Raw genomic sequence first — 20,563 nt, forward strand, 5'->3', positions numbered from 1 at the left:
AAAAAAAAAAAAAAAAATGCACAATTGGTCAGTCGTAAGCAGTGGGCCCCTTTCAACGTGGCCATAACAAAGTCAGAGGACTAGATGAACACAGCTTGCCGTTTCCCCAACGAATTCATGCGATTCGCCGAGCTGCCACCACAAAAGGGAAGAGCAGGAAGGAGTGGACAAAAAATGGTCAAGGCAAAATGTGCACATATATGGGGAGGGCTGCCTCACTTTCTTTAATCTTCTGTCTGAGCTCGTATCTCTTCATGAGTTCCGATACGTCTGCATCCGATTTTTTTTCACTCTCGCCTTGGGTGTGCAGGAAAAGGGCGATATAGGAAGGGCACACGTGAAATGAGGAAAAAAAAAAAAAAAAAGGGGGCAACCGTAAAAAGACGCAAAAAAGGTAAGATTGAAAAGGCGAAAACGGAATGAACAAAACGTAATGACACTGGACCAAGTCGGGTATACTTTTCATACACTGAGTACAACGGCCAGGCAAAACAAAATTGCGGCCGACAAATGGCACGGCTTTTTTGTGCACATTCGTCCACACAAGCGCAAGCCCGCAAAAAAGGGAACGAAAAGAAAAAAAAAAAAAAAAAAAAAAACTGTACAGACATGACAATTGCACAACCCGCGTGGCTATGCTAACGAAGGCCAAGAGGCATAACCGGAAATGCACTTGGAAAAAACGTTACATGCTCAAAAATGCACCAAAAAAAAAAAAAAAAAAATGAACACACACCTCTCCACATGGTCAATCTTGCACTTACCGATGTTATATATTTGATAAAAATTGGTGGAACAGAAAACCACCTCCAGTAGCCCCCCGATAAAAAACATGCCCAGGTAAAGGTATGGCAAGCGCTTGTACACGTTCACCTTTTTTAAGCTTCGTTGGCCCTTCGAGGAGTGTAAAGGTGTGGTATCGCGAGTGAGTAGGAGTGGGTTGTTGAGGTGGATGGCAGGTCAGAGAAAGCGAAAAGGGAGGGGGTGGGCAACCCACCAACCACATTCCCCCGCATGTGTATTGCGATCCCCCCTCGAGCGCGCTCATTGGACGTATGCCCTCCCATCCTGCTACCAAGCACGCATGTATGTTAGTAGCATTGGCGCAGAAGGTTACACTCGTTTGATCATTCTCTAAGCCCGTCCATTATTTCATTCGTCGATTTTCCACCCGTTTTTTTCCCTTTGCGACAGAGCGCGTAGGCCGACTCCTCATCTTACCTCCATCCTTTACAACACGCGGGAAAAACAAAAAAAAAAAAAAAAGAGGAAGCAAAATGGAAGCCTACTTAATGGAGTTTATCGAAGCCTTCACGCATCTGATTCTTTACATAATGAATGTATACTCCTCAGGTGAGGGAAATGCTCAATGTGCGAATGAGCCACGTGGTTGTGTTCGCATTCGTGCGCTCTCTCACGCGTACGTACATCTACATATGCCTCTACAACCTACGTATACAACTGCCTATGCAGGCTTATTTATTATTATTTTTTTTTTTTTCTCTCTCCTTGCAGAGCATTTTGAAAAAAAAAGAAAATTCAACACGCTCGTATGGTAAGGCACGAAAAAAAAAATAACCGAAAGTGAGGGCAAAACAAAAAAAAAAAAAAGGCAAAAAATCGGACCGCCTCGGCGCAGGGTAGAGGGGGAAAAGCGGGTTAAGGCAACGATTAGTTCAACAAAGCACAATTCACGATGAGGACAGAAAGAGACTGCACGTCAAGCGGGTGTCCCCCTCCCCTGTGCATTTATTTATCTTCCTCCATAAGGGAAAAGGAACCCCCCACCTGACCCGACCAACAATCCGCAACACCTCAACAGCGAGCTTAACTAGGCAGGTGGCATAAAAGTAAATACATGCACCCACGGTGTGCACTTCTTATCCTGCGCAGTGATTTATTCCCCTCCCCCGGCACCACTGCGTCAGTGCCTCACACTTTTCACTCCTGCACTGCTTCGCTTCTTCACTGCCTGTCTGTGTAGATTTACCTTCGCCACCCCTCCCACCCCCACACACACCCACATGTGCAAACCCTGCCCTACCGTAGGCACTGCGCAAATAAACAAGTGGAAGAGTACATACAACAGGTTAAGCGCTGAACTATGGAGAGACAAAAGACACAGTGCACGGAGGGGATAACCAAAATGAGGATCGACTCGAATCCCTCCCCCACGACGACAACAATGAGCAGTATTGTATGAGTACCCCCCTTCCCCCTACAGGCCCTCTATCCAATCAAGCGATTCATCGCAAACAAGAGCCTATATAAGTATCGCATCAGCTTGAAGAATTTAAAAAATGAAGTATTGAAAATTTATACCATCGAATTCGAGCAGCTTTATAAACCACGCAAGACGCAGATTAGCTACCCCGCCTTTGAGGAGCTCGTGTGGGACCTCTTCACGTACGTCGAGATGCAGATGTGTGAGACGTACACCGCAGGTTGGTGCACCCCTCATTTGGAGCAGCGAACATGCTTCACATTGCACACTGCGCTCTTCATGCAAGCGTGAAATAACTACTCATAAGAGAAAATAAAAAACCACAGCTACCGTCGTGACGCACCCACACACATGTACTGCAGATAAAACGTTTGAAATTTCCTTCGACTTGGTGAAGGACCACGAGACGACCTCCACGACGAGCGAAAATTTGACGAAGGATTGGGAGTTGATATCATACGATAGTAGGGAAAGAAAAAAAAATAAAATAAAATAAAATACGTGATTGTTTGTTTTTTTTTTACTCTGTGATGTCAAATCAGACCACTTTCAACGTTGTCCTATTACTGTTATTATTCGTGTTAATAAATTTTTTTCTTTGTCCCCTTTTTCACATACGGATTCCCCCACGCAGCCCTCGATCTGTTTGATAAAAAAATCATCAAAAGTATAAACTTCTTCGAGAACAACGAGTTCAACCCCATATGTCAGGTAGGGCGGTCTGCTCAGGTCTGCTACTGCGTACAATTGACTTGGGTGTGTTCTCATCGCGCGCAACTCTCTTTTCCATAACACCCCCCAACCGCGCAGGTCTACGTGGAGCACAGAAGAGACGACGCACAGGCGCGCGCAGCGTAGCCCACATGCTGCTTGGCCAGCCAGTGCAAGGCTCTCCCATATCAGGAGTACTGAAACAGCTGCAAGGAAATCCACGTAAAGTACCTGTACATAATGTACATGGGGATGGAGCCAACACTCACGATGTAATAGTATGCGGCGTACGGATGCATGGGAAAGAAAAAAAAAAAACTAGAGAGACACACCATGCACAGGGAAAGAAGGATCAGGCACACTCCGTAAAATCCATTTATCGACTTGTCTGTGTGCTTTTCTCCATCGGGGGATAATATAATTCTTCTCTCGAACAAAATTTTGAAATTTCTTTTTTGGTTTTGTCTGTCCATGGTTCGGGGTGCTCCTACGTGATGAGAATCGCGTCGCCCTTTTCGTGCTGTCGTTTTTGTGCCGCCCTTTTTGCGTCCTTATATAGGGTGACTTTACCCACGGGGAATGGCTATCCACAACTGGGGGGAGGGGGGTCCCACCACCCAACCGTTTGTTTCCGTGTTCGAACCTGCAAGGCAAAGGGGGGAGAGTAATTCCCCCAAGGCCTGCTCACTTGAAGAGGTCCTTTTCGAAAAGCGTGTAAATATTTTCCCGCTTTTCCCGTTTCTCCTTTTTCTGCGCGCGGTTGGGGTGAGAGAGGGGCACAGCGGCAGCAGAATGGGCAGGAGAAGAGGGCACGCAGATAATGTACTTTCCGCGCGTGTTCTGTGAGGGATACACCCCAAAAGTTCACACGTGGTTAGCTCTGCGGGGTGCCCCTGTTATGTGTACTTATGCTGTACTACACTACGAATGGAACGAAATTTTGTTAACTAGGGAAAAAAAAAAAAATCTACCCCAAGTGACCTTTGCATAATGGTACCAACGGTGAGCCAATGTGCCTCTTCCCTCTCACATGTGTGTGTATATTCCTCCGAGTAACACCCTCGCTGCGTACCTCCTTCTGGTTGGCTCCGAAAGTCTTATTCGCAGTCTTCGCACTTTTGAGCTGCTTGGTTTGGTTGTTCCCCTTTCTGTCGAGGTTAATTTCAAACCGCATTTGCTTTCGCCTCTCCTGCTCGCGCTCCCGCTGGTACTCGTACACGAGCTGGCTGTTTTCCTCTGCAGGGGTGGGGAAAGCGGCGCATGTAACAAGCGGCACGGTGTAAAAAGCCGCGCATCGCGGCGCATCGCGGGCACGCTGTGTGCACACCCACCCGTGTACTTGGTCAGCGTGGAAATGTACGAGTACATGTGGTTTTCCATTATTTGTAACTTCTTCATAACTTCATTTGTATTCACGTCGTAGTTAAAGTGAGTGCAAATGAAATCAATTTTGCTGCTTATATTATCGAAGCATATTTGACTGTTGTTGCTTTTAATGGTATGTTCATATTCTTGTATTTGGTCCATGTGATCTTTAATGTAGTTTTCCATTTGCATTATTTTTTTCTTAACATCATTGCTTTTTGTTAAAAATTCTTTTTTTTTTTCCGCCAATTTTTTTTCATATTCTTCCAATTCGTACTCGGCGTTCTGTGTGTCATCGATCAGCTGAAGGTGCTGCTCCTCCAGCAGGTTGAAATGATCTATGAGCAGTTGGGAGTTGTTTGTATATTTATGCATTTGGGGGGTAAAGTGAGACGTTTCTCCTGACGTGGTCATACTGGTTCCTGCTTCTTCCTCCATTTGTGTCGCTTCTTCCTCCATTTGTGTCGCTTCCCCCTCTGTGCTGGCTAGCTTGTTCAGAAAACTTTTATACTTGTCCATCTCCCTTATCTTTTCCTCCTTCTTCTCAAGCTCCACCTCCAGTTTGCTCATCTCGATATTCAACAGCTGCACTTGTTTTTTTTTCTTCTTTTTCCTCGCGCGTATTTCAGCAAATTTCTGCGTACACGGGGGAGGAGGCGAGAGCAGGTGTTGATGGGTGTGTGTACAGAGGATCACTTTAACGTCTCTCCTCTTCACACCTGTATAAAACGCCCACGCTGGGGGGAGAGACCCTACCCGAATCAGTTCTTCAGTTCGCTTAAACATATTCACCAGGGAGTCTTGCAACAAGGACGCCTCCTTGTTCATGCTCAAATTCAAATTCTTTATCACCTTCTCTCTTCTACTCGTGTAGCTATAAATATCGTCTAGCCTCGATTTTTTCTTCTGCATCAGTGTTCTTGTAACAATAATTTCTTTTTCCAAATTGATTAGCTCTTTTATATTTCCTCTCCCCCTTTTGCTTTCCGATGGCTTGCTTGCCTTCATCACAATTGCACACCTATTCTTTTGGGTACCTCCACGGGGGGGTCCGCCATTGGTGGAGCCACTCCGTCTACTGCGAATTCCCGTCTTCCTCTCCCTTAGTCTTTTTTTTATATTGTCCATTTCGTTATCCTCGTGTAGGTTCAGGAACCCCTTCACGTTGTCACTGCAGTGGCGAAAACGTAATTAGCGAACCGGACGGTCGAACGGACAGCCGAACGGTGTGACGCACGATGTGACACACGGTGTAGCCCTTGTGTCTCTTTTCCTCCACCAAGCAATGGCAACGTTCGCGTCATAAAGGAGCACACATTTATTTTCAAACATACCCATGTGCAACACACTCATACGTGCACATAATATATAGTTCACTCTTAATAATGTGTACCTTGAGGCGGAGCCATCATCAGAGCTGTGGTCCGACGGGACCACTAAGCTGCAATAGCCGTAGTAACAGGGTTGGCTCTGTGGAGCTCTTGACGCATTCCCATCTCCAGCTGGGAAGAAAGCAGACCGGCAATAAGCACCACGGGGAAAAAACAGGTCCATCAGTGGGTTTTATTTTACCGTTAATAAGGACAGATATGTAAAGGGCAACTTTTTTTTTGTAAGTGGTGAAAGGATATATTTTTCTCTCACTTTGATTCGAAATGTTCCAAAGGTACCACCTCTTTCACCAATCTGCCATTATATTTTTGGACCGTTTTTTTTTTTTTTTTTCACTAACCTTTTTCCGATGCTATAAGTTTTTCCTTCTCCTCGATCTTGGCCAAGGGGGGGAAGAAAGGTGTCGTTGCAGGGGGTTAGCAGTGTATGAGAGAGAGGAGTACAACCCCACCGAGGTGTCACTCCGTATGGTGTGCAACTCTCCACAAGGTCACGCTTCATCCTAAGTGAGGCCATGGTGCAACCACCTAACTGACACACGTGTACCTTCCGCCTGGTCTCCTCGATGTGTCCCTCCAAATTCTGATAATGGAAAAGAATTTGGTGTGGAAGTAGCCATGTGGTTCATCCTGTGCGAGTGACGAGGCGCGCAAGTGCTAACCCACGTGATAACCTACACCGGTAGTGGTGATGATATCTCTGGCTAGCCTCTTTCATTTCCCCCCTCCTCCCTCTCTCCTCTTATGGGGGACTCCCAACACACTAGACCTAACTTGATAAAAGTCCTTCTCACTCATATCCTGGGTATTGCTACTGTTCGTTCTTTTCCACTTGGTAGAAAATGGACAGTAAAAACAAATGCATGGACTCAACACACGTTCACACACACACCGCGCTGAAGATGTGAAAAGACCGAGGGGTAGGTGTAACGTCTACTTCAAAACGACACCAACTCCCACACTGTGGTGAAAGAGACAACTCCGTGATGCCTCACTTAAACTTCGCGCTGTGTTGGGACGATGTGTTCCCCCCCCTGGCTGTCCACGTGCAGCTGGAGAAGCATCCTCGTGTTCCTACTTCAGGGGCAAAGAGGAAAAAAAAAAAAAAAAACGAAAAAACAAACAAACAAACAAACGAACAAAAGCGAGTGAGTACATGTCCCCGCAAATATGAGCACAGGTCACCACAAGAGAACCCAAACCGCACGAGCCAATGCAAACCTGCCAACGGGGAAGGGGATGCCCCACCTCCCTCGCTCCGCAGAAAGGTAGAAACGCAGAAACGCAAGCCATAGCAGCAAAGGAAGGAGAAGACACACAGAGAAGCGAAAAAAAAAAAAAAAAAAAAAAAAAAGTGCACCTCCATGAGTTCGGGTAAAATTGCGGCAGATGTGCAGACAGCGCCTCTCTACCTGCTCATCCTTCCAAAAGGGGGGAAAAAAAATATATAAAAATATAAACAAATAAATACAAAACAAAAGAAGCTAGACCAAACAGGAGTGCTCGCATTTTCGCTCCATAGAAATCACGTTTGTTCCACCCGCACGAGAAAGAGCAGGTGTCCTATGTGGTGAAGCGAAGTGTTGAAGCGAATTAAGAAAGACCCCCAACAGGAAGAGGAAGAAAGCGGAAACTACACACACACACACACATGCGCAGAAGTGTATAGATTCACACAGGGGAATACACCTAAGATAGAAGCGTAGGTCAGAGCGGCAGAAGCCTCCACGTGCAAATACGTATGTCGAGGCGTGCGTAGAAGCGCCTGCATCGTAATGCGCCTACCGCGCGGTGTCAAAGCCACCTCACATATATCACGCTGCTTTATCCCCTCATTGTGCGCCCAGTCAGAAACACGATGACGCCCCCCAGCGAGGCGGCCGATGGAGTCGGCTTCAAGGAAGAGCTGGTGAAGTGCAGCGAGGAGGAAAAATGCGAATATAAAACGAACATCAAGGTCAAAATTGGAAACAACCAAAAGATTCTGCTACTTGTAAGACATAAGAAAGAAGAATTCTACGTAGTGCTGCACCAAACAAAATTTATAGTAGCATACCCAATGGTATACAAAACGTTGGCCCCACATAAGTCTGTGTTCAGTTATAAAGAATTTATGGAGGTAGGAATTGACACAATAGATTCACAAAATAAAAAGGGAAAAGATAAATGTGAGAGTTATGACTTCAGTACGTATGAACAAATAAAAGTACCAACCTTTGAAGGCTTCAACGACAGACCATTCTCCCTCTGTTGTTCATGCTATGATTTACCACATTCATATGATTCAATAAATGATTTATACAAAGGGATTCCGAAGAAAATGGAATTGGAGTGTCCTGCAAGGGATACAATAATACGTGACCCAAAACATGAAAGACTTGTATCAGTGAAGAAAGCTTTGCGTCATGTCCTTCCAATGTATGCTCTATTCAAATTTAAAAACGATGTTCATATATTTCTTGTGTTCAATATTACCGTCATGAAAAAAAAAAAAAGTTTTACTGATTATTTCAAATTGTATAATGATAAGGGACGTCTAGACACAATGACTTACAGATATGTGATCAGTGAATCTGCAAAACCGATTAAGCTGTTCGATAATAAATATATTTATATTACTCATTCATCTTCTGCATTTGATAATGTGTCCATCCCCAGCCTCCACAACAATTATCTTTTGTACCCATTTTACCCTGAAGAATTATATGGAATAAAATATGGCACACTGGATTACGGGTGCTCTTACAATAAGTCCTTCAAATTTGAGTGTATTGAGAATGATGAAAATAAATGCACATACACCGATTCTACATGTCTTAGTAGATCCATATTGGTTCCTAAGAATTACGTGTCAGATGATACATTTGCTGCTTGTGGTTTAATAGGGTATAATGATTATACTGTGTCTAGGAGAGAGTCCTGCATTGAAGACGCAGATTGTATATCGAACACTGTGGAGTCTTATCTCAACAAGGCACAAGAACTTACAAAAGGAAATGAAGAAACGGTTACAAAACTACCCATTATAAATGGAAAATACCCACACTATATATTTAGGGAAAAAAATAATTATAAACAAACTTCTCCTAATAAAAGGACAGTCCATTTTTTTAAAAATACCAACATTGAACATTTCATTGCTTATGAATACTACAAGGAAGACAGAACAGAGTTTACCATCAGTTTGTCTAACACGAAAAAGGAGCACGTAGTAGGGCATGCGATACAGAATCAAGTCCTATCTGTAAAAAATGAAAATCCTCAAAGAGATGAACAAGAGCCATTAGAAGAACCAGAACCACCATACGATTCTACAGTCTTCCAGCTAGAAACCTTAAACGAACTTCGCATCATCAACATTTTGTATTCAGATCAGTGTGATGAACAGAATACACAAAAGTGTGGAGTACTCGTACACTTGTGGAACCCTTCCATGGAAAAAATAAAAGCCAGACTAAAGCTACAATGTATTATAAATTCAAATGAAAAATATGTAGATGAAAAAAATCTCATTTATGATCAAGGGCAATATCAATTTTTGTTTTTTTTTAAAGTCCCTTTTCTTAAATTTCTTTCTCTTCGCAATTGCAGTGTGAATGCATATGGGGCTTTTAAACTCTACGACACACAAACTTATGTTGTTAGGAAGAAAGGGATCGTTAGGAAGTTTTTCTACCATCAACCTAAGCAGACTAGCGGCATGAAGGTCTACTCGGAGGGAATACAAAAGGTTACTTGTTGCATGGAGGAACCCCACATTTGTGATATGAAAAACATACCACACTGCATCACTGCGGAGTCGTTGAATGTACTCCACGTTTTCTTTTTTTTTGTTGTACTCATCCTTGTCTTTGTCGTATTCCTCACTGGCAACGTCGGGAAGAAGAGATCCGACGCGAACACCCCCGGCGCGGAAAACGACCCCTCCACATCAGCCGTGGGGGCAGCGGGAGGGGCCACGCAAACGGCATAAATCGTTCAAGGCTGCAACCGCGTCAACCGCGTGAACATTGTGCCCACTCCAAAAAAAAAACTTCATTTGCGTGACTTCTCTCCCATTTTAATTACCAATTTGAAAGCCGAACCAGGCGACGTTAGACATCCCGAACGTGGCGTTCAAAGTGCCCTCGTTATTTTATGTATTTATTTTTTTTCGTGTGCACGGGCGGTATAGTATATAATATCCCCCTTGCATCACACATACGGGGGGGGGCGGGAGAAAAAGGAGCCCCCCCTTTGTTTACTCTTCCTAAATTGGCACACGTATATTCCTATCTTACTCGCGGAAAAGTCGTCGCATCACGGCGGCGTAATGCTCAAAAAGGATAAAAAGTGTCCCCAACCAAAAAAAAAAAGGGAAGACTTCTTCACATTCGAACTTTACGCATGGGAGCTCAGAAAAGAAGAAAAAAAAAAAAAAAAAAAAAAAAAAAAAGTGTGCCTGAACGGTGTCCACTAGGTGGACGCTCCCATTTTGCTCTTCTCTTCAAAATGGAAATGAGGACCACCACACACATCGTCTAACGGGAGGGTCCTCACTCTCGGCGTCACGTAAATCAAATTTACAAGACCTTTTCTACCGATCACAATTGTTCCCACCTAACCACGTTTTGATCACCTCATTTCGAAATAGGAACCTTGAGATGTTTTTTTCATCTCATCCCTTTTGGAGGACACAACCCAACCCCTTTTTGGCCCCCCTCCCTTTGAGGGATTCTTCGCAAAGGTGCATGCATGTAGGGTCCTCTTGGGTTGTGGGAGTCAACCTGGAGGAACAAATTTTGCCGATGGTTTGTGCCCCTCCCGCATGATCTGTCCATTTTGGTTTACTCAATTTTTTCTCTTTTTTTTTTGTTTTTTTCCCCTCGGTGTGATCCTTCGCATGCACATGTGCAGACGTGTTCGAGGTGTCCATCTGGCGAAACGAAGACGATATGTAAAAATAATTTTTTGGGTTTATCCTACATGGTTCAATTAAACTTATTACATTTTATTACTTTTATTTTATTTTTTTTTTTCAAACACCATCGATGAGGCCAATAGAGCATTCGTCCAAAAAAATATACGACTACGCTCGCTTTACTGTCTTGTTCTGGTGGGTGTGAATTTTTCTCTTTTTGCCACCAGGGGTGGAAGACGGAGCAAGCCAGGTAGCCAAGGCAAGGGTGGTAACAGGTACGGTATGAAAAGGAAGAGGATATACCACACCCATCAAAGTAGATGACAAACCATTTGCAAACATCCTTCGAAACGTCCTCCAAACCAAGTGTGTGTCATGCTGAAGGGCGTGGGGGACAAGACAACCCAAACGGAGGAGGGAGACCCCGCGGGGAGCAGCCGCGCCACCTCCCCGGCGTCCAGCACACCCTCTGGCGAGGACGCAGGAGGGAAAGACTGGTTTATTGTGGAAAATATAAAACTCAGAAAACAAATAAAAAGTCTCAAGGGGGAGTATGAAAAGGTCAACAGGAACCTCAGCATCAGGTGAGGGTTGCATTTGGGAAAAAAAAAAAACAAAACTCCGTAAATGTGCATCTGACTCACACGACATGGTCGACATGGCTGCCAACTTACCCGACCTTGCCGCCCACATAGTCGACATGGCCTGCTCCCCCCCCCCCCCTACACAGGTGCGAGCTGCTCCAAAACAAGCAGCAAATAATCCCGAGCGATAACTTCTACTTACAGCTGGACAAAATTTTGCGCAGAAAGCGAAAAGGAAAAAAGTACAAAAATAACGCCACACAAACAGACATAACTTTCATGAGCCCCTTCTTCGCCAAATGGGACAGCTACTTGGAAGACTCAGCCTTGAACAGAATTTCCAGCGATGGGGATATGGAAGTTTTAAAAAAAAAAAGAATCACAAAAAGAGTTAGCGAGATCAGGTACCAGTACAAGTGTGCGAATGAGGTATGCAGGAGGTCGGACAACCAAAGAGGAAACAAAAATTCCCCCCAAAGGAAGTACCCCTCATGCGGAAAAGCGCGCGCGGTGCCTCCTACTCGACCAAGCACAAACATGTTCAAGGTACCCAATCACGTCATCCACAAAGACAACGTACTCTACAGCCTCTACACAGATAACGATTTAATTTTCATACGCGAAATATCAGAGGACCTGATCCCCAAGGGGGGAGAAAAGAAGGATGCAGTAGAAGGGAAACTAATGCGCGAAGGAAAAAATGTACAAACGGAATCTAGTTTGTTAGAAAATCCCACAGAAGGGGAAAGGATAAACGACTTACTTACACATATGAACGAGGACGAAACATCACAAGTGGAAGACAATAACAGCAGCCATGTCGTCCTCTCTCAGGATGAGGAAAACAAACATGAGAATACATGTAGCAGAACAGGGGGGGGTAAAGGGATGAAAGAATATGCAGCTGAAACGTACCCAGGCATAGCAAAAGGGGACAAGTACAACGACGTTCTTTTAAAACATCAGAGGGGGTACACATCCTCAGAGGGAAGTGGAACAACCTTAACAGACCCAACACACACCCCACATGGAAGAGCTTCCCATGCGAAAATTTCACAAAAAGGGAGAGAAGAAGTAGCCACGACGCCAGAGGAACGTAGGCAGAGTACCGGATTTGTCTCATCGCGTAGAAAAAAAAAAGAAGCCCCAACCAGTTCGGAGATGGGCGTTGCCACCAGGGCTCCCATCTACTTGGGGGGGATCACAACAGAACCAGAACACACAGCGGACAATGCAACCGCTCCACAGTGTGATGATAATGATAATAACCCCCTGTTGGCACAAAAACACAGGAAAAAGAAAAACAAACAAATAAGACAATGTGATTGTTCCCCATTGGGGACTAAAATGGAGACACGAATGGAGCCTTCCGAATGGAACAACCCCCTTAGGGGTGAAGCGCAACGTAATAGTGACACGCCCTGGAGGAGGAAAACCTCCTACCCTTTTGTAAAATTTGATGCAGATTCGTACAGCGCAGAACAGACATGCCCAGCACATGGGGAGGCAACCCCTAAAATGGGAATCCTCCCTCTTCCCCTCTGGGATGCAAAACACAGAGGAACTACCCATCCTCTTGAGGGGCGTCACCATAACATCTCACTTAGCGATGCGGAAAAAAAGAGTGCCAAAGAAATACGAAAAATTTACTTGGACCATAAGAAGCGGGCCTTCCTCTTCTACATGTGACGTCACTGTCACGAGATGAAAATAATTAAAAATAAAAAAAAAAGACTGCGAAAAAATTTCAAAGTTGCGTTGTTGCATAGTTCGATAAAGGAAAAAAAATGGATGTATGCATGGACAAGGTGGGGAAGAGGTTACAAGGATATATAAAAAATAAACATATATATGTTTATATGTGTTTTTTTTTTTTTTTTCTCTGCTCTTCCTCCCATGTGAGGCGTAACTCCATTTCAGGTTTAATCATTCTCTCCCTATTGTATATAACACTGTTCCGATTTTTTCAGCGCACAGCAAAATGGAGCCTTGGCCAAAAATAAACACAGTGATTGAACGGTGCCTGCTGGGTTCAGTCCAATTCGTAAGTGATGCTTGTCATTGATCTTCCCCTCCTGGGTTGATCCTGTGGCTGCTCATCATCGTCCTCATCGTCTTCGTCCTCCTCTTCTGCCTCCTCACCCCCTTGTAGGCGACACATGCTAGAGATCCTTTTGGAGAAAAAAAAAGCAGCGAGGTCATCTTCTGTGATGGATCCCTGACAGCTTCCTCCATCCTCACTGTCTTTGCTTTGTTCTAATTGGCTTGACTCTTGCCCTTGCGTATACTTCCCCTTGAGGCTCTCGCTGGTCTCACCCAAAAATTTAGAAACGTACTCCCAACCGGAATTGCTCAAAATTTCTGCACACTCTTTGTCTGGGCATACATCGGCTAGCTTGCTAATATGGTTACCAATAAAAAGGGTGAACTCATTAATTTTTTTTTTAATTTCAGGGGACTTCCATTTGTCCAGTGGCGAAGCAGCGGTAGCACTAGTACTGCTACCTTGGTCGGCTGTGTCATTCACCCCCTGCTGCTGTTGGAGGAGGTCCTGATCGCTGAGCTGTGTAATTTTCTTCACCACCTTGAGCAACTTCTTGTACTTCTTCACGTACTTCTTAGCCAACTTGTTTATACTATGCTGATTCATCTCCTTCAAATTACAGCTTTGAATTTTATGCAGTACTTCATCATCTGATAATTTTTTTTTTTTTTTTTTTTTTTTAAATGTTTTTTTTCTCTCTTTCTTTCCTCCTCGTCATCCATTTCGTCCCCTATTTGGTACTCCACATCTTTATCTTCTACCTCCAGCGAGCCTATCCCTGCTCCTCCCTCGGGATTCATGCTCAGGTCTGTATAACTGTCAAAGTATTCACCTTCATTTGAGCCAACTGTATTGTTTTTCCCTGTGACAAAGTCAGAAGCTTCATTCTTTGCTCTCCTCACTCGGGAGCTTTTTCTTCGAGTCATTTTCCCACTATCATCCACGGGAGTGTTGTACCTTTTGCCACTACTACTACTTCTGTGACTTCTCCTGGGCGCGACGCTGCCCTCTGGTGCCCCTCCAGCACCCATAATACTACCTTTAACAGCGTGGTCTCCATCTTCTTTACTACCGAAGCTTCTGTTTTCGTGAGACGAGGCGCACTCTGAGCTGTCACCACCCCCAGGATGGTTGCTACTCTTTCTGTTATTCATGGTATTGCTTCCAAAGCTGCCCATACTGCCAAGGCTCATCATGCTCCCCATATTGTCAACACCACTGCTGTTGTGATGGGTACTCCTTTCACCTTTGACTGCTGACCCTGATGACCGTGTGCCACCTGTCCTTCTCTCGCTATGCGGGGTACTACTATCTCCTCCTCCATGGACGTTGTGCTCTACTTTTTCTCCCCTTTTTAAGGATCCTCCTGAGGAGCAAACAGCTCTCTTCTTCGTAACCACTCCGTCTTCCCTCTCATCATGCATGTAGATCGACTTGACCCTTTCGCTACTCCTCCTGCTGTAGTAGCTTTGCTTATGATTACTTCCACCGCTTCCCTTCCCTAGGGTGTTTGTTGTTCCTCCTGTGGATCCGGCTACTGGGGTGTCCACTGTTCCGGTATCATCCTCCTCCTGTTTCATCCTCTTGTAACTGCTTGTTCCTGCACCAGAACCCATGCCTTTTCCCTCCCCTTTACTCACTTCATTGTTCTTATTCCTGTTACGCACCCTTCTACGTTTCCTGCTAGTTGTCTCATCCTTAACATTCGAGTTAAACTCTTCAATCATTTTCAAAATACGCACACATCTCATCTTAACTTTATCACACTTGACATTTTTTATATGACCCAAGTTTAGGTTCACGTCTGAACAAATTTCGTTAATCGACCCGAACCCATAAACATACACCCCCTTGATTAAATTTTCATCGTCTTCCTTGGACCATGCCTTCACGTCTTTCGTCGCGAGGTCCCTCAAATGATTAAATATGTAATCAGGCAGCTTCAGTTTTAGGTAGTCGTTCACATCTGCCTTGATTTCTGCGGGCGCTTCAGAAACCGCATCGACACCAGGTTCTATTTTTACTTCTCCCTCTTCAGTCTTCACTTCAGATTTCACTTCTCCTTTCACTTCACCCTCTAACTCGGTTTTCTCCTGTAACTGTTGCCCCTGCTTACTCTTCTTTCCCTCCTCCACAACACCGAAGGACACATTGGCGGTCGCGCTGCTGCTACTGGTGCCTTTGAGCGGAAGCCTGAAGCTGTACTCGTTTCCTCCATTCTGCTCCTTCACAAACTCGTGCAAGCTTTTGAATAATTGAAGACGCTGGCACAGGTCCAGGGCGTTGGCTCTGTTGGTGCCAATGTAGAAAGTGTATGCGTCTACCTTCCTTCCTCGTTCCGTGCCCTTAGTCTTAGTGTTTCCATCGCTCTCCTCATTGGAGTTGTTATCATTTTCTTTTCCGTTTATCTCGTCCACTTCTTTCACTTCGTTCACTTCCGTCTTCACTTCTACCTTCACCCCCTCAACCTTCTCTTCAGCCCCCTCGCCCTTGACCAAATTCAGAAACTTGGAAAAGAAGCCTCCTCCTCCGGCAGCCGCTTCTCCCGCTGCTGTTTCATCAGTGGGGCCTTCTTTCGCGCTGTCCTTCGCCACAGCTACGGAGTTTCCATCCTCTTCCCCATCACGACCAACACCCTCGGAAGACGACACAGCTTTCAAAGAGGACTTATTACTTCCCTTCATTGCAGGTGACGATTTCTTCTCTTCATAACTCTTGGCACTATCAACGGTGTGATGATCGGCGACAACGCCCGCATCATCGGCTCCCTCCTCCAATTTCTTCCCACTGGAGTCATCACACGAGGCGACGGTCAAATGGTTACTATCGGTGGTCGTAGTAGTATTATTATTTTCCTCCTCTTTCAATAGCTTAATATCGGCTTCGTCTTTTACTCGTTTAACAGCCCTTTCTTCTTCTTCCTCCTCTTCATCATTCTCCACTCCACCTGTAACATCTATAATACCTCCTCCATCATCCTTTACCACCATCCCCCCTCCTCCTTCCTCACTCACCTTCAAGGAGTTCTCTTTTGCCACCTTCTCCACAATTTCTTTGCATGTATCCACAATAATATTTAACTCTGTGAGTATGACATTTTGATCGACTTTGGTGAGCTTGGAATCAATTCTAATATCTTCTAGACGTAGGTAAGGATTACCAAATTTCAAAAGGGACCTGTACAATCGGAATTTATCCTTTTCTGTTATATGAGTAGAAGTTCTTCTTTTTCTTTTCTTTTTCATATTTTTATTCTTATCATTATACTTTATTGTATACTCCTCACTGTCATCATCATCATCATTCATTGTTTGTGTGTTTGCAGATTCTATATACAAGCTGTGTCGATTATTATCTCGGGTTCTGGTCTTTCTGGGTCCATGAACTAACAGCTCTTCCTCTTTCATCCTCTTCAATTTTAGTCTCTCTTCTAATGGAATAGTTCTATCCCAAAAATCCTTATCATTCTGTTCTTCCTCCTCTAACTCATCCGCTTTAGTGGAGTCATTATAAATGTTACTTTTCAAATTGGCTGGTGGTTCATATTTGAACTCGGTGATATTATTGTATGAGCTAAGTAGATCATCTGCAATTCCTCCTCCACCTGCCGCTCCCGTACCAGATCCTGTTCCTGATGTTCCACTTCCAAACAAACTATTACCACCAGGAAACAAATTATTCGAACCATGAAGACTATTAAACTCGGAATTCAAATCCTTATTTGCATTGTTAGCATTTTCATTTGCTTCAGCTTCTTCTAAAATTTTGTCCAAGTCCACATCTACTCCTTTAATAACCGTTTTTTCTTCTTCATCCATTTTTTTAGGGGAATATTTAGAGCTGTTTTTTTCCCACAATTTCTGTGCACCGAATTTTAAAATTTTTGACAATTCTTCTCTTGTGAATCCGTTAGATGTATTTCCTCCTTCTCCCCCAATGTAATTCACATTATCATTTTGCTTTTTGTTCAATCCTTGAACAACCAGAGTATCTAGTACCATTTTAACTTTAGCTCTTTCAAGGATGGTCTGTTCAATAGAATCCTTAGTAACCAGTCTATATATCTGCACCGTTTTCGTTTGTCCAATACGATGTGCTCTCGCTCCTGCTTGCAAATCATTCTGTGGGTTCCAATCTGAATCATAAATAATAACAGTATCAGCTGACGTTAAATTGATACCCAAACCACCAGCTTTCGTTGACAAAAGGAAAACAAAATCGTCTGAATTTTTACTATTAAAATGGTTCATAGCTTTTTTCCTCATTTCTTTAGACATGGTTCCATCTAACCTCTGATGTTTGAATCCGCGTAAAGTTAAATACTCACTTAGAATGTTTAACATTTTTACCATTTGTGAAAAAATTAACACACGGTTTCCTCTCTCCTTCAATCTAATTAGTAACTTTTCCAAGAGACAAATTTTTCCACTTGAATAAACCAACCGTTCCTTATACTCATCCTCGTCTACTGGTTCACAACACAAAAAGGGATGGTTGCACACTTTCTTTAATTCCATGCAAATATTTTGAAGAGAATTCTTTGCTCCACCAGATGCTTTAGCTAGCTGTTCATAATTTTTTGTTAAAATATTTTTGTAAAATTCAATCTGGATGGGTGATAATTCTACTCTCAGAATTCGCTCCACTTTGTTAGGTAAAGATTTCTCCACGTCCTTTTTAACCCTACGTAAAATAACTTCATGCAACTCGTGTTGCAACTGCATCAACTGCTTCTGCTTCGCTTCCCCTATTAAACTAGTGTTTTCAATTTCGTTATATTTTTTTTGAAAATTCTCATAATGTGTATACTGCTGTGGGTTCAGGAAGTGAAGCAGGGTCCACAGTTCCTCCAAATTGTTGTGAAGGGGAGTACCACTAAGGAGTAATTTCGATTCAGCCATAAATTGCTTCAATTCTATGAACCTCTTAGATTGTCTATTCTTCAACTGATGAGCTTCATCCACCACCATTAACTGCCACGGCATTTTCTTCAACAATTCCAAATCGCTTACGCTATTCAAAATGGATGGGGTCGTAATACACACATCAAATTTATACCTATACCCCTTATTAGCCACGTAAACCTTTTTCAATTCGTGAGTCCTTATAAGCTCTCTACTAACAGCATTTCCATGGTAGCACACGACATTTGCTTGGGGAAGCCAACTCTTAAATTCATTCAACCAATTATCAACAGTGGATTGAGGAACGATTACAAGATAAGGCCCAACTAACTTCTCCTTATATAACATGTGACCAACCACTGCGATGGTCTGCACCGTTTTTCCTAATCCCATCTCGTCTGCAAGTAACACACTTAAACTTCGTTTCATTCTGCTGACCATCCAATTGAGACCAGTCAACTGATATGCCCTCAACTTTTTCCCGTTCAGATAAAATGGCGTCTCATTGTAAGGGTCGAATTTGGTAGCTGTTAAAGGACCCCTGTTCCAAACACTTGAAAAAGCTTTCATGCCATATATTTTACTTTCCCGGTCAAAATATTCTTCAATAAGTTTTGTGAACCCATGATCTATTAAAGTCTGCTTAGTCTCTTCTGTACATTGGTCATACGCGCAGCTCATCCATTTCACAAGAAATAACTGCTCACCGGTTATATCACACATTCTGTGACTTACTATCCTCTCCGCGTTGATGGCGTCCATCTCAATTTGCTTCTTAATCTCGGAGTAAATTTTCTCTTGCTCTATTTCATCAGCCGTCATGTACTTCCTCTTCTGAAATGACTGTTTAATTTTCTTTATATAATTGTCTACCTTTTTCAGTCCGTTGAAAATTCTTAAGTATTCATAGGTACAGAAAAAGTTGTGGATGTGAGATTTTCCAATCCACTTGATTAGGAATTCTACTTGACTTACGTCTTCAATGTCCTCCTCCTCGTAAAAGTCGTCTACGGTTGGGTCCTCGTGGTCGTTCGCCGCCACGGCCTTGCCATCTGCGCCATCGCCCGCCGTTCCATCGCCCGCCGCTCCACCAGCAACCGCTCCATTGGTAGCTGCGCCTTTCTCCTTGTTGATGTACAGGAAGGGATTGTTCTTTATATTATTCACATTTTTGTGGTCGACGATCTTCCTATGGTGCAGCACGCGGTCAATGCCTCCCATGATCTGCTTCTCCTGCCTGAGCAGCATTTTTTCCTCGTCCACCTTTTTATCCTCCTCATCCGTTTCAAAGTAGCTGTCCATCTGAGCGTAATTGTATACCTTCCTCCTCTCCCTCAAATTGGTTCTTCCTTCCACTGCGCCCACATACGGGGAAACAAAAATGTCGTTTTTCTCATTCCGTTTTGCCCTTTCATTGTATCGATCTTCCACGGGATCATACAGCTGGGACTTCTTACTACTACTCCTCGTATTGGACTTTTTCACATACGTGTTGACATACAGCTCATTGTCCTCATCTTCATCTGTATCAAGGGAGGTATTTGCGTTTTTTTTTTTTTTTTTTTTTTTTTTTTTTTTTTTTTTCTTATCTTTCTTTTGCGTCTCCGATTTTTTTGCTTTATTCGTTTGCTTTCCATGTGCATTTTTGCCCCCTATGTATTTACTTCCTCCATATAAGGCCGAGCCACCATTTGCATCTTCTTCATCATCGTACTCTTCATCTTCCCCCTGTTCATTCTTAAATCGGGCAGCACTACTTGTGTTAGCGTGCATGCCTACTCCAGTTGCCCCAGGTGCACCGACTCCTGCTGCTCCTCCCGCACCCATCATCATCATGGTGCCCTGATTGTTACACATGTTCGCAGGGTTGTTCACCCCCATCATGCCTCTACTGCTGAGCATTCGCATGCTCATATCATTAGGGTAATTCCGATTATGCATAAAATTGTTCAAGCTGTTGTAGTTACCCACGTTGCCAATATTACCCGTGCCCATCATATTGGTAAGGTTGTTATTTCCATGGTGGGCTGCTGCACCAGCACCTGCTGCTGCTGCACCTGCTGCTCCGCCCATAACCATCCCATCATTGAATGTCTTCATCGGATCCATGGACTTTAAGTTACTGTACCTATTGTCTCCATAGGCGCCCATCATATTGTAGCTGTTCATATTACCCATTGTGTTGAGCCCTCCATAAGAACTGCCTCCCCCAGCGGGGTTAGCATTTCCACCTGCGTTATTCATGTCGTTGGCTCCACTCATTCCATTCATCATATTCATATTAGGGTAATTGCCTCCTCCTTTATTCGGCATGCCATATGGGGTGGTGCCCATATTACCAAACATCTCTACATTCATTGGGTACTTTATGTTGTAGTTAGGAAACATATTGTAGGGATGACTGGCTCCTGCAGTACCCATGCCTTGTTCTACTCCTCCT

General features: G+C 43.9%; 9 protein-coding genes across 9 annotated transcripts in view; 3 read left to right on the forward strand and 6 right to left on the reverse strand.

The window, feature by feature from the left end:
- Window positions 1-1,048, reverse strand: part of AK88_04373 (uncharacterized protein) — a gene marked incomplete at both ends in the record, with an annotated part of 1,738 nt that extends 690 nt beyond the window's left edge. Inside the window, 3 exons of the mRNA XM_012481983.1 lie at window positions 220-297; window positions 765-894; window positions 998-1,048. Coding sequence (XP_012337406.1) covers window positions 220-297; window positions 765-894; window positions 998-1,048 — 259 coding nt within the window. The remainder of the gene's footprint in view (window positions 1-219; window positions 298-764; window positions 895-997) is intronic.
- A 229-nt stretch (window positions 1,049-1,277) lies between these two features.
- On the forward strand, window positions 1,278-3,082 carry AK88_04374 (uncharacterized protein; the record flags this gene model as incomplete). The annotated part of the gene is made up of 7 exons (XM_012481984.1): window positions 1,278-1,353; window positions 1,516-1,555; window positions 2,050-2,089; window positions 2,225-2,444; window positions 2,587-2,688; window positions 2,859-2,935; window positions 3,035-3,082. 7 exons carry the CDS (start codon window positions 1,278-1,280, stop codon window positions 3,080-3,082), a joined length of 603 nt encoding a protein of 200 aa, XP_012337407.1.
- Window positions 3,083-3,123: 41 nt separating this feature from the next.
- AK88_04375 (uncharacterized protein) lies at window positions 3,124-3,408 on the reverse strand (the record flags this gene model as incomplete). Its single annotated transcript, XM_012481985.1, has 1 exon — window positions 3,124-3,408. One exon carries the CDS (start codon window positions 3,406-3,408, stop codon window positions 3,124-3,126), a length of 285 nt encoding a protein of 94 aa, XP_012337408.1.
- A 211-nt stretch (window positions 3,409-3,619) lies between these two features.
- AK88_04376 (uncharacterized protein) lies at window positions 3,620-6,489 on the reverse strand (the record flags this gene model as incomplete). Its single annotated transcript, XM_012481986.1, has 8 exons — window positions 3,620-3,685; window positions 4,008-4,171; window positions 4,267-4,936; window positions 5,057-5,471; window positions 5,694-5,802; window positions 6,033-6,069; window positions 6,239-6,274; window positions 6,466-6,489. The coding sequence occupies 8 exons, from the start codon at window positions 6,487-6,489 to the stop codon at window positions 3,620-3,622; spliced, it is 1,521 nt and encodes a 506-aa protein (XP_012337409.1).
- A 1,060-nt stretch (window positions 6,490-7,549) lies between these two features.
- AK88_04377 (uncharacterized protein) lies at window positions 7,550-9,664 on the forward strand (the record flags this gene model as incomplete). The annotated part of the gene is made up of 1 exon (XM_012481987.1): window positions 7,550-9,664. One exon carries the CDS (start codon window positions 7,550-7,552, stop codon window positions 9,662-9,664), a length of 2,115 nt encoding a protein of 704 aa, XP_012337410.1.
- A 1,302-nt stretch (window positions 9,665-10,966) lies between these two features.
- On the forward strand, window positions 10,967-12,864 carry AK88_04378 (uncharacterized protein; the record flags this gene model as incomplete). Its single annotated transcript, XM_012481988.1, has 2 exons — window positions 10,967-11,175; window positions 11,322-12,864. 2 exons carry the CDS (start codon window positions 10,967-10,969, stop codon window positions 12,862-12,864), a joined length of 1,752 nt encoding a protein of 583 aa, XP_012337411.1.
- Window positions 12,865-13,207: 343 nt separating this feature from the next.
- Window positions 13,208-13,825, reverse strand: AK88_04379 (uncharacterized protein; the record flags this gene model as incomplete). The annotated part of the gene is made up of 1 exon (XM_012481989.1): window positions 13,208-13,825. One exon carries the CDS (start codon window positions 13,823-13,825, stop codon window positions 13,208-13,210), a length of 618 nt encoding a protein of 205 aa, XP_012337412.1.
- A 5-nt stretch (window positions 13,826-13,830) lies between these two features.
- AK88_04380 (uncharacterized protein) lies at window positions 13,831-20,544 on the reverse strand (the record flags this gene model as incomplete). Its single annotated transcript, XM_012481990.1, has 1 exon — window positions 13,831-20,544. One exon carries the CDS (start codon window positions 20,542-20,544, stop codon window positions 13,831-13,833), a length of 6,714 nt encoding a protein of 2,237 aa, XP_012337413.1.
- An 8-nt stretch (window positions 20,545-20,552) lies between these two features.
- Window positions 20,553-20,563, reverse strand: part of AK88_04381 (uncharacterized protein) — a gene marked incomplete at both ends in the record, with an annotated part of 5,153 nt that continues 5,142 nt past the window's right edge. The window contains one exon of the mRNA XM_012481991.1: window positions 20,553-20,561. Within this exon, the coding sequence (XP_012337414.1) occupies window positions 20,553-20,561 (9 nt within the window). The remainder of the gene's footprint in view (window positions 20,562-20,563) is intronic.

The sequence above is a fragment of the Plasmodium fragile genome (assembly GCF_000956335.1).
Source record: "Plasmodium fragile strain nilgiri unplaced genomic scaffold supercont1.61, whole genome shotgun sequence".
NCBI lineage: Eukaryota > Apicomplexa > Aconoidasida > Haemosporida > Plasmodiidae > Plasmodium > Plasmodium fragile.